The 12,831-nt window shown below is 47.0% G+C and overlaps 2 protein-coding genes across 2 annotated transcripts; both read right to left on the bottom strand.

Annotated features, from left to right (window-relative positions):
- Nucleotides 1–668: 668 nt before the first annotated feature.
- Nucleotides 669–1,721, bottom strand: LOC125442479 (testis-specific serine/threonine-protein kinase 2-like). The gene has a single exon (XM_048513845.1). The coding sequence runs from the start codon at nt 1,719–1,721 to the stop codon at nt 669–671; it is 1,053 nt and encodes a 350-aa protein (XP_048369802.1).
- A 9,303-nt stretch (nt 1,722–11,024) lies between these two features.
- Nucleotides 11,025–12,032, bottom strand: LOC125442971 (testis-specific serine/threonine-protein kinase 1-like). Its single transcript, XM_048514794.1, has one exon. The coding sequence runs from the start codon at nt 12,030–12,032 to the stop codon at nt 11,025–11,027; it is 1,008 nt and encodes a 335-aa protein (XP_048370751.1).
- Nucleotides 12,033–12,831: the final 799 nt, after the last annotated feature.

Here is a 12,831-nt window from a genome sequence, read left to right as displayed (position 1 = left end):
CAAGCAGCGCTCAATATCAGCCTGGGGCTTCTGACATTGCAACACGGCAATCTGAAAACCTTCCAAAATCTAAATCAAATCCAGGAAGTTAGTACTTGCCACGACTTAGAGAAATGCGAGCAGGGTGGCCTTAGTGATGTGGTGCTAAGGCGGCCACCATTTGCTAAAGTTTGTGCGATTTGGTCTTGAAGGCGAGCACTTTAGTGGTAGGCTGGTGAGCCCTTAGTCCATACAAGACCCCCGCTTTTGCTGTGACTGGTAGGGGATGAGTTGTGCAGGGCACACAAACTTGGCTGGAAGATGTTTCAAGGAGACCTTTCCGTCTCCCGCTAAGAAGAGTTGGCTCACGGGTTTCAAAAGCACCTTAGCTATATTCAGGGGTACGCGAGACTCAAGGGATTCTCTGGCTCCACGATGGAGTTAGCAGGCAGTTGACAAGCACAGCGACATAATCATCAATGTAAAAAAAAAAACATTTAATAGAATTACTAAAAAAATAGTTTACAAAGAAAACCCTGTGCTACTTTCCTAATTTAGTCTCTTTCCCTGCCCGATTATTTCCCCTGTTAATCCTCTACAGGGGCGGTGGGGCTAAAATACCATCTCCATTGGGTTGGTTGCTCTGGCTGCCTATTGAGTCAAGGGGGCTCCCTTTGGCCTACCGCCATTTAGACTTCTGCGTTCTCCACGTGAGTCACTTCCTCCTCAATGGGTTCTTGCCTGATTTCCTGGGCCCTTTCCTCTGTTTCTGCCACTGCTTCCAACCTTGCCGCCGGTTTGACCTCAGACGGGTGTTTTGGATCCAGTTCTGGTTTGTGGTCTGACTTGAGTGCGCACACAGTCCGGGAGCACTCTCCGTTCCTTCCGACAGTAGTTGTCGAAACCCCTCTGGATTTGTTGGCCTGCATCCAAACGTGGCTCAGAACGTCTTCGATGCGCAGCCGCCGGGTCACGTCAGGTTGCAGAAGGCGATAAATGAGATCTTTGCAGTCCGTGGTTAGGTTTTTGGACTTGGGAAAATGCACTCGGTGCTCCTTCTGCAACCTGAGCATTTTTCTGATATTTGAGTCATCGTAAGGCATGGAGCCACACACCATTATGTACAGAATTACGCCGAGACTCCACATATCATAAATTTTGGGATCATAGGGGATGCCTTGCAGAACTTCCGGAGCTGCGTAAGCAGCGGAGCCACAGAAGGTTTTGCTGTAGACAACTTTACCATCTTCGTCATGAGCCAATCGTCTGGAGAAGCCAAAATCTGAAAGCTTGATGTGAAAATCTTTGTCTAGGAGGAGGTTTTCACACTTCAAGTCCCGGTGGACAATGTCCGCGTCATGGCAGTACTTAATAGCAGAGCACAGTTGACGAAACATCTTGCGGGCTATTTCTTCTGGCATCGCGCCTTTGCCCTTGATAAATTCCAGCAAGTCGCCTTGGACTCCGAGTTCCATCACGATATAAACTTTGCCGTCAGATGTCTCAAAGATCTCGTAGGTTTTGACGATGGCTCGGTGATTCACTTTGGCCAAGATATCGATTTCTCTTGGAAGAAATCTTTCCAAGAAATCGTGAGGAGCCTTCTTCCGGTCAATGATTTTTACTGCTACGTCAAATTTCAGGCGTTCAGAGTAGGCCGATTTCACCTTTGCATAAGACCCTTCTCCTAAATTCCCTGCCATGATGTAGCCTCTTTTTTTGAGCACTGCGGCATCATCCATGATACCGTAGGACAGCTGTTGGGATAAATCTGGTCACATTGCTTACATGTGCATACAGCTGATTCATGTGTATTCCAAGGTGGCCTATTTCTTGGAAGCTGGGTGACATGGAACTCCCGGCATTGTTTAATGGATCATGTGTCCATGTGATGTCATAAAGCTGAGTTGAGAGTAGATAGTGAATTTCCTTGCTTTGTTCAGACCTAATATAAAGCAACTAGAAGCCAGAGGTAATCACATTATAGCTTATCCTTTTGCAAGAGAAACTATCTTTCGTATCAGAATATTATGGGTTGAAATTCAGTTTTAGCTCTTGTTTTAATCCCTGCGTTGGAAGGAGAACACATTTTCATAGATGTCCTACCCAGAAACCCTATTTTGATTCCTGTGGATTTAAAAAAATATGTATTTACAGAGGTGTTCAGTATTTTCTTCCTAACCTGGTAGCTCAGTTGCAGGTAATTCTCAAATCATTGGGATGAGGAATGTTCCATCTGCATTACTCAAAGAGTGAATTGGCTTTTTCAATCACAAGTTTGAATTGCTTATTAAACTAGATGATCCTTCTATGGTACATGGCCAAGTTAAGCAAGGATAAATTTGGTAGAGCCTTGAATCTTCTCCTCACTTTCCAATAACAGAGCATTCTGTGAGCTAAACTAGAGGAAAGAATCCCTTGACAGCCAAGTGTTGAGACGCACACAGCTCCACTGGTGGCCAGAGTGTGCACACAAGTCATGAACTTTTTACTGCAGACATGAATCACAGAATCATAGAGTTGGAAGACACTACAAGGGCCATCAAGACCAGCCCTCTGCAATGCTGAGTAGTGGATCTTTTCGTTCCTTTGCCCTGATGTGAGATATCAGAGGATGTAGGCTGAGAAGGAATTGGTTCTTTGGTGGATGACCGCGTTGATAGTGAAAAGGAATATAGCTACTGAGATATGAAGTGAATGAGCTGTTTGGGGATTGAAATTAGCACTTTGGTTTGTGCCCGTTAAGGAAGCAGTAATACACACTGGGGCGGGGTGGGGGGAGTGTGTTGTGGTTAGAATGTTGGGGATAAACCCTGATATGAGGAGGATCAGGCTTCTGTCCATCTTGAAGATGCAAACTGCAGATTCAAACAGCCTTGGTTTGCCATGGAGCTGTGCAGGGAAGTGAAAGAGGGTTTAACCCTTCAATCTCTAGTTGGTTTCACTAAGGCCCCTTCCGCACATGCAGAATAATGCACATTCAATCCACTTTCACAATTGTTTGAAAGTGGATTTTGCTATTCCTCACAGTAAAATCCAGCTGCACGGTGCATTGAAAGTGAATTGAAAATGCATTATTCTGCATGTGCGGAAGGGGTCTTGGTGAAACTGGTTTCCCTGCTTTGATGTTAGCCATTCAGGAAAGCCAGGCGGGGCATTGTGGGATACTTATCTGAGTAAACTGCTCCATCCCCCTTTATATTTGACCTTGGCGTTCCAGACAGGGGTCTTGGGTGTGAGATTGTCTGTCAGACGTTCAATAGTTTTGGCGGTTCCTTGAGTCAAGAGCTTTAATCCGTGAAGTCTGAGGCGGAGGCTACACCCCTTCCTTACTGGTTTCCAATATGCTCTAACCAACCAATTTATTCAGTCATTTAGGTATGTCTGAAAATAATTTGTGCTGAGTCTTTTTGTGGACAAATCACTGAATTATGGTGAACTGAGCTCCCCACAAAGGTTTCAGGGTGAAGCATTTGTTGGCTTCTTGGTCTGGTTCAGGGGTCTGCAACCTGCGGCTCTCCAGATGTTAATGGACTACAAATCCCATCAGCCCCTGCCAGCTTGGCCAATAGGAACCTTTGGAGAGCTGCAGGTTGCAGACCCCTGGTCTGGTTAGTAGTACAATTCTTGCTTAGAGTGGAGGAAGTCAGGATTCAAAAAGCAGGCAAAACTCTGCACAGATAAACAGAGAGGCTATACCTTCAGGTCTGCAACAGTGGTCTGAACTGATAACTGGAGTTTCATGAGGAAGGTGCCGGGACCAACCATTTCACATTAAAGCATCCCAGATTACCAGGAAAGAGCTCTATCTGATTGTGGAGGCTTGTTTCCCGTGGACGAGAACACAGAGATCTGTAAGGTAATTTGGTATCAGGGAGGCTCCTTTGGACAAGCAAATAGCTTCAAGCTCCATCTGATCCTAACAGATGGTTTGTTAGGATTGCCATCTCTGGGTTAAGACATACCTGGACATTTTTGTGGGGTGGAGTCTGAGGAGGGTGGGATTGGAGGAGGGGAGGGGCTTCAGTGCCACACAGTCCCCTTTCCAAAGTGGTCAGCTTCTCCAGAGCAACTGATCTCTGTCCCAGGAGATCTCCAGCTACCCTAATGGTCCTGTGGCTGCTCTTCAGCCCAAGGTGTGGTGACCGGCTTTGCTGAAACAAACTGTAGCTTTGAGGAGATGATGGCAAGCCAAATATGTGGCAGAGGGACATCGCACATGCAGTTTTCACCAGCAGGAAGATGGTATCATACCCAGCTTTCTGTGCTGGGGAGCAGCAGTGGTGTAGTGGTTCAGAGCAGATGCACTCTAATCTGGAGAACCGGGTTTGATTCCCTGCTCTGCCACTTGAGCTGTGGAGGCTTATCTGGGGAACTAGATTAGCCTGTGCATTCCAACACATGCCAGCTGGGTAACCTTGGACTAGTCACAGTTCTTCGGAGCTCTCTCAGCCCCACCTACCTCACAGGGTGTTTGTTTGGGGTGGGTGGGAAAGGAGATTGTAAGCCCCTTTGGGCGATTTCACACTCACTGTGTGAACTCAAGCTCGACCTATGTTCAACCCAAGTCCGGTGAATCCGACGTGGGTTCGTCCTGCTCTGCTCCGTTCTGCCATTAAATTTTCGACTCCACCTCCGAGGTGGGGAAAACCGGCGAAGCTAGGTTGAACTCAAGCGAAGCTGACGGGAGTGGGGAATCTTCGTCGGGTCGATTCGCCCGTTCAGCCAATCACAGACAAATGTTTTGGGCATGTGCAGAACGGAAGACTTGCGCCGGCAAAAAGCACGCCTTTCCCCCCCGCTTACGTATAACACTGACGACCATGCGCAGTAATGAAGGGCAGATTGCACGCCGCTCATAGCAACGAAATGGCAACTCATCCCTCCCTCCTTTTGGGTGGCATGTTATAAGCGTTTGTCATTTCGGAGGGGACGTCAATGCTACGTAGCTGTAACGTAAAAAAAATCGGGGGAAAAGGGACGCATGTTTGCATTCCCGCCCAAACGCAGCAGCCAATCAGGCACTACGAAAGAATGACGCGCTGAGGTGATCCCGCCCTCTGAGCTCGGCTCCGGCAGGACAACCTCGGCTGCTGTGGGAAGTTACGAGGGGATTGACATAGGTCGACTCTTTCAGCCTGATGAGTCGACCCTATGTCAATTCTCACGTGCGAAATCGCCCTTTGAGTCTCCTGCAGGAGAGAAAGGGGGGATATAAATCCAAAGTCCTCCTCATCCTCCTTGTTCTTCCTCCCTCCCATTAAGAAAGCTCTGTTTGCGTGTGTGAGAGAAATGTGCACCCCAGCATCTCAAGACATTGGCCTCATTCTGGATCGTTGCCAGTACCTTTTGCTTCTAAGCCCCCTAGCGCCAATGTTTCTTTTCAAGAATGAAGCTGATATACACAGCACGGATCCAGCAGGCTTCTTGAACGGGTGCCAAGGAATTTACAGGAGCTTTGCAACAACGCAAACAGTCTGCGTAGGACCTGACAGCCAGCCACAACGTGTGCCTTTTGAGGTGGACCATGTGTCTCCAAGCAAGCAAAATGGTCAAGCACGAAATGAGCCCCACTAACCAACAGCAAAAAACCCTCCCTGAAAGCTAAGCTTGGCTACATGCGATGTTCAACGTGCAAAAAGTAGCCAGGTGTTGCCATGCTGTGCCTGGTGGTGGGCAGAGAACGTGGCTGGGACCTTGGCAAATGCAGAAAAACAGATGCTGCTGGCAGCCATTCTTGGCTGCTTAATCTCCCCTTATCTCTCTGCTGAAGGGGCTAATATTCCCTTGAGGTTGGGAGCGGGAGGAATGAGGAGAATTAGCTGCTAAGCAGAGAGATAAGCAGAAATAAAATGGAAGGCAACCAACAGCTCCAGCTCGCTACAGGTTTTTATGAGCACCAGGTTACGCAGCCGCCTTTTCTCTGCCAACTTTGGTTGTGGAGCCAACATGGGGTAGTGGGGAAGAGCAGCGGACTCTTATCTGAGGAACCAGGTTTGATTCCCCGCTCCTCCCCGTGAGCAGCAGGCTCGTATCTTGCGAACTGGATTCGTTTTCCCGCTCCTACACGTGAAGTCTGCTGGGTGACCTCGGGTCAGTCACAGTTCTCTCAGAACTCTCTCAACCCCATCTACTTCACAAAATATCTGTCGTGGGAGAGGAAGGGAAGGCAATTATAAGCTGCTTTGAGATTCCTTAAGGTTGAGAAAAGTGGGGTATAAAAAACAGCTCTTCTTCTTTCCCTTCCTATGCCCAAGTGCCTTCTTCCCAAATTATGGCTCTTCCCCATTTGTGACGCTTCTCTCCTCTTAACAATCACCAACTATCTTTAAGAGTGCAATGTCAACATTAGCCCAAATAAGCTCAAAAATACACACATTGCACTCTGGCTGTGAGCCAGAGTGCAACGTGTGTATTTTTGAGTTTATTTGGGCTTCTCTCCTCTTACCAACCACAGCTGCCCCCCAGTTGTGGCTCGCCCCCCAACACAATCATCTTCCCGGTGGCTTTATTCCCCCTTCCAATTGCCACCACTGTAGCCCCCCGTGCCTGGGAAGGGAAGTTTGGAGAAGGAAGAGAACTCAGCTGGGATGTGGTGCCAGCAGGGTTGCCATGCCAACCGTGAATTTGGCAAAAATCTGGAGATTTTGGGGGTGGAGCCTGAATAATGCCAAACAATTGTGCCCCTCTGAGGGTCCCTTTACATCTTTGGGACCCACTGTGGACCCACCTCTTCCCTCGTTAGGAGGATTTTTAAGTAAGGGTTTTGCAGGACGCCAATTCCATATAGCAATAGCTGTTTTAAATTAAATTAATATTTTAGAGTTTATGGGGCTGAGTTCTTAATGTTAGGTATTTATTGGTTGTTATTTACTCGCCCCTCTTGTTATTGTATTTTATGTTGATGTTGTACACCGCCCAGAGCCCTCTGGGGATGGAGCGGTATACCAAATTGAATTAATAATGATAATGATAATGATAATAATATCTACCCTCCAAAGCAGCCATTTTCTCTAGGGAAAGTGATCTTGGTCACCTGCAGATCACCTGCAATAGCAGGAGATCCCCAGGTGCCACCTGTATTGGAAGTGACAATGCTTTGCGTGCAGAGGGACTGAGAAGAAGACCCAACAGGGAGAGGGCAAGTGGTGAGCTAGGTCACCTCTTGTCTGTCCTTAGGCTGATAATCACAGGTCTAATTACCTTCTTCTTGGAAGTCTCCTCTCTCTTGTTAGCGAGTGAGCTGAAGGCTACCCCTCTCTCTGCTTTCCTATCTAAAATTTAGTTCCCTAATAAACATCTAACTTCACCTTTAATCAGTGAGTCTGCCACTTCTCTGTGTAAATAGAATCTGCCAACAACTTGGAGGTTGGTCATCCTAGGTTCCAGAGAGTCCATTCTCTAAAGCTGCTGTTTTCTCAAGGGGAACTGACTTCTGTAGTCCAGAGATTTGTTGTGACTCAGGGAAAATTCCAGACCCTGCAATCTGCAATCCTAGCCCCAACATCTCCTGTTGGGTGGTGGTCCCTCCCCCAGGCCGTGGGTCTCGGCAAATACCCAGCCTTCCCAGCACCTCACGCCATTCCAGCTCAAAAGCCAGGGTCTTTTGTTTTTAATGGGCAGTGAATGCAACCTGTAGCCGGGCACAGCCAAACAGAAGAGAACGAAATGTTGGCAGGGCTGTCCCATGCACAGCAAAATAGGTCGTTTTTCTGGGACAAATGTCACACGGGAAGCCACTGTGCCCAGACCTGAAAGCCTTAGCAAAAGAGCTGCAATTAGGGAGGCTGCTAGCCAGACAGACTAAGGACAAAAGCAACAGTTCGTTTTGCAAAGAATTTTGCAGTAGTACTACAAGCCAGTCAAAAAGACAGATGGATTTAACCTGAAGGCTGAGTTTTGGTAGAACAGAAAGCAGCTCTCTGAAGATTCCATACATTCCTATGGCATTGCACCAATGCTGAGATCTGTCCCTTCCCTAAGCCCCACTGGCGTATCTAGGGAAAATGTAGTACAAAATCTGAGTTTTCCACCACCACCCCGTATGGGTGGCCGCCTTCCCCCACCATGATTGGGATCTGTTCTTTATCTTTCTATGTATGTGCTATTCAGATGTGTGAAATAAATAAAAATTCTCATTAAAAATAAACCTTTGTTATGAAAGGCAAATCAAATATTTTGAACTAACAGGTGAAAACAACAAAACAGCATGTTATTTGTTGTCTAGTGAGTCTGTCTTTAGTTTTGTTGTTAAGTCACAGCTGACCTACGGCAATCCGGAAGGGTTGGGGTGGGTGGGTAACAGAATTGGCTTTGCCATTGCTTGCTCCTACATAGTAACCTTGGCCTTCCTTGGTAGTCTCCCATCCAAGTATTCATTAGGGCTGACCCCGCTGAGTAGTCAAAATCTGATCATGCTGAACCAGTTTGAGCTATCCAGATCACAGCACCTTTTAGTGAGCTCCTTTTGATTTTTGTATTACAGGCGACTGAAACATTTTGGAGCGCTTGTGCTGGAAAGCAGTATCAGTCTCCATACCTCCCTTTCTTTATCTCTATAGATAGATGTCAAACTCGTGGCCCTCCAGATGTTATGGACTACAGTTCCCATCATCTCCTGCTGGCATCATGCTGCTGCGAGTTTGACACCTTTAATTCCTCTCCCAGACGATTATCTGCATTTTGTTAACTGTTTTAATCTGTATATTTGTAATATCTGTAAATTTTATGATTTTAATTCTTTTGGATCTTGCTGGTCAATGACCGTAAATAAACTATGATGATAATTCCTCTCCCCACCCTACAAAGATCAACCCATCCAAGCTTTCAAACAGTGCAGGACCCTGTAGTTCATCTTCCCATACAGAGGGGGCACTAGATCTCAGAGGGGAGGGTGACTAGAGAAGGGCTCTGGTTCTAAACCAAGTCCGCTAATGCCCATTTTCCTCCAGTGGGATTGCTGTGGCTTACCAGCAGCCAAGAGAGAAGAACAGCAGATGAACTGCAACTTCACTGTGGTGGCCGAGAAACCCACTGGTTGTCCACTACAGCAGAACATCAGAGAATGCCTGTGTGTTTCTGTGCTTGCTACTACCTCATGACTTCCCCAACGCCTCCTTAGAAGGCCAAGGAAAAGCTAGTTTCATCTTTGTTGGTGGAAGGTAGCTCTGTTAGAAGAGTATAGCCTCCCAGAAGACCTAATACAGAATTTTCAAGGACTTGCAAGCCACAATGTTCTCATGACTTTCAAACATTACTACATATGGTTGGACAGAACTTCTCCAGGACGTGGATTGTTCCTGGAGCATTTGGACAGCACTTGTGTGGTGTGTGCGTGCGCACCATAGTTCTTCCATAAACTTGGCTAGCCTGACTTTACCACCTACACTGCATACTCTTAAAGGGAAGAAAGATGGCAGCGGTTGATAAAGGGAGAAGGAGTACCAGATGCACAGAGACAAATTGTGGGGTTGGGGCTGTGGCTCAGTGGTAGAACATCAGGTTTTGCATGCACAGAGTCCTGGGTTCAGTCCCCAGCACCTCCAGTTAAGAGGATCAGCCAGTAAATGATATGTCAGATCTTTGCCTGGAGAACTGCTGCAGAATAGGCCATATTGATTTTGATGGATCTTTGTGAACTGGATGGTTTTTCATCTGAGAGTGGCTGTTGGGAGCAGGGTCAGATCCAGGTATTGGGAAGTTGTGGGTGAGATGTCCTACAATGTCTCTTTGGAGGAAACATGGCTCCCTTCCTCATCCTCCTCTGTTCAATCTGCCCATTACTCTATGTGTGCATCTCTGCAGCAGGGCTAAAGAGAGTCAGAGAATGGCTCCTCTGCTCTCCAGTGCCAACCAGGAAATCAGAGATTGCTTGATGTCCCAATGATGTACTAGGATTCTCTGGGTCAATCTCCAGTTCTTTGGCAGGAGAGCTACCTGGGACTGGCATTGGATTACAAGTTCTCTTATGCAACAGTGGAACTCTTGTAGCCTTCTCTTAGCATTCTTCCCCTAGGGATATGAGAGATTGTCCCAGAGAGCCCTATGGCATCACAGTCTCCCATTTCCTGGTGGGGAAGTCCTATAGAAGAAGAGTGCAACTTTCACACTGTCCTCTTGTTAGGAAGCAAGACATTATCCCAGAGATCTCTGTGTCTTCACAGTGGCCTCTGGGAATAATCTCTTATTTCCTGGAGGAAGTAAACGGGTAAACTTCTCAGTTTGCCAGAAAACGATCCTTCATGCTATGGGCCTCAGCAGATGCCCCACTGTGCTAATTCCCGATGCTGACTCTGGTTGGGAGAGAGATTTCAGATGGTAGGTTATAGAAACTAAATTGCGAACATGCAGCTGTTACAGAGAAGCGATCGTCCAACCTCCCTAGGAGTCCATTTCATTGCAGCCATCTTAAACCAAACCCTGCTGTTTTTTCCCCATCTAGCTTTTATTTATTAGCTTGTTTTTAGAATTGTAGCTCTAATTTCCAAAGGCTTTGGATAGGGGAATACATTTAAAAACAAACCCTCTAAATCTTGAATCGCCGTTGTCATGGATCCGGATTTTCTTCAGCCAACATTTCCCTGGTACTGTCTTTTGTTTGGAAACACGAGTTCATACCGACGGTACCTTTTCCGGCAGGCGTTGCCATCTTGGATGAGGATAATGTAAAAGAACGATGGCTGTTCGTAGCTTGTCTGTATAGTTTCAGTGCGACAGCAGCTGTTTCTCAAGCAATTTAGATAGGAACATGTCTCATGCTGGCATGATACCAACGTGGAGTGCAGAGCAAACCAAAGAGAAAACTGAAAAAGATCTGACTTCCTGTCCTTTCAGTGTGGGGCGTATTACCAAATACAAAGATTTCTGGATGTTGCTGATTTGCATAGCTTCCAAGATGGCAACTAAAAAGGGACTCGATGATGACAAAGGGCTTTTCCAGCTTTGATTTCTTCCCAAACGTTTTCGACTTAGAGAAGTCATTGGTCCTCACGAAACAAACAGCCACGGCTCTTCAGTTTTTTGGTGTTGCCAAACCACTGGCCATGTCAAATGGCTGTCCTTTTCATCTGCTCCGAGAGTTTATCCATGTCTGCATGTCTTTCCTCTTGGATGATTTCCTCATTTTCAGAGGGCTCTGGTCCCGATTCCTTCCCAAATGCTGACCTGATCGCGTTCTGGTTTTGAGAGCATTCCCCTCCTCTTACGAGAGTAGTGTCTGAGATGGATTTGGGATCTTGCATCCAAACGTGCATCAAGATCTCATCGATGCGCAAGCGGCGAGAGACGTCAGGCTGCAGCATGTGATAAATGAGGTCTTTGCACTCAGCTGACAGCGGCTTAGAGCGGGGAAAGTGCACCCGGTGTTCTTTCTGCAGCTTGAGCATTTTTTTAATGTTGGAGTCATCGTAGGGCATGGAGCCACAGACCATGATGAAGAGGACAACACCCAAGCTCCATATGTCATACACCTTGGGCTGGTATGGGATGCCTTGCAGCACTTCTGGGGCCGCGTAGGCTGCAGACCCGCAGAAGGTTTTGCTGAGGATGACTCTGCCGTCGTCGTCACGAAGTAACCGTTTGGAGAAACCAAAGTCCGTCAACTTGATGTTGTATTCTTTGTCCAGAAGCAGGTTCTCACATTTCAAATCCCGATGGACGATGTCCAATTCATGGCAATAGCTGATAGCGCTGGCGAGCTGGTGGAACATCCTTCGCGCCACGTCCTCTGGGATGGCCCCTCTCCTCTTGATGAACTCGAGCAAGTCTCCTTGTACCCCAAGCTCGGTCACAATGTAGACTTTCCCGTCCGAAGTCTCGAAGATCTCATAGGTTTTGATGATGGCGTGATGCTTCACTCTGGCCAACATTTCAATTTCTCGGGGAAGAAACCTTTCCAGGAAGTCCCGTGGAGCTTTGTTCTTGTCAATTATCTTTACTGCGACGTTGCATTTCAGCCGGTCCGAGTAGGCGGATTTCACTTTCGCGTAAGATCCTTCTCCGAGGTTGATTCCCATGATGTAGCCTCTCCTTTTAAGAACTTCAGCATCATCCATAGTACCTGAAGCAAATGATGAACAAAACATCCAGGTTGCCTGGCAATTAGCCCCTCATTGGTGTGAATTCCACGATGGTCATTTGAGCCGACCTGGCTTCTCTGGTTGGGCGCTGCAGTGCAGAGGTCTGAGCATTCTTTTGTGATGTCACAAAGGAAAGCAGTTATTAGGGTAGGCTGCTGTATGTCAAAACCAATCCATTTGGGCAGAGAAAGGATAGTGAGTCTCACAGTGAGGCCCAATTGTCTTGGAGCGTCTTTAAATGGAGGCATAAACATAGAGGCATATATAAGAGGCAAAGCAAATGTCTCTGCTCTGTTGTTCTTTAAAGTATAATCATAAGTGTGTTACAGAAACCTAAATTTTGCAGACAACTCCTTACTTAAAATAGAAGTTGCAAATTAAAGGGGATTATTTGTGGGGGTTACTGTTGGCATCTTACTGCTGGAATCTTGTCTGTGTGACTGGGATTATTTTTACAGCTCAGCCAAAGGGTTGGATCCATATGAAATGGGCAATTTCCAGGCCCTTCCAGCTGCGGGTCTCCCCATTTCTTTCTTCAGGGTCCCCTATGTTGTGGAGGCCGGGGTGGTGCAGAGGGAGGGGTGAGGCAGGAAAGTTCCATGCTGCCATTGGAGAATGTAGCCTGGATTTAACCCATAATGCTCTCCTTGCTTTTTGCCCATCTTATTTGGTTGTGTGCAAATAGATCTACTCCCCCTTCAATGATTTTTCAGATGGGCTGCAAAAAGGGGGACATGCTTATTCCATCATTAGTACTGTAGTTGTCTTTCTGGTG

This window comes from Sphaerodactylus townsendi, linkage group LG13, assembly GCF_021028975.2.
Source record: "Sphaerodactylus townsendi isolate TG3544 linkage group LG13, MPM_Stown_v2.3, whole genome shotgun sequence".
In the NCBI taxonomy this organism is placed as follows: domain Eukaryota; kingdom Metazoa; phylum Chordata; class Lepidosauria; order Squamata; family Sphaerodactylidae; genus Sphaerodactylus; species Sphaerodactylus townsendi.
The sequence above is the reverse complement of the archived record's forward strand: the minus strand, read 5'-3'. Positions and strand labels throughout refer to the sequence as shown.

Coding starts and splice junctions, on each gene's coding strand:
- LOC125442479 (XM_048513845.1), bottom strand. CDS start 1,721: ATGGATGATGCCGCAGTGCTCAAAAAAAGAGGCTACATCATGGCAGGG.
- LOC125442971 (XM_048514794.1), bottom strand. CDS start 12,032: ATGGATGATGCTGAAGTTCTTAAAAGGAGAGGCTACATCATGGGAATC.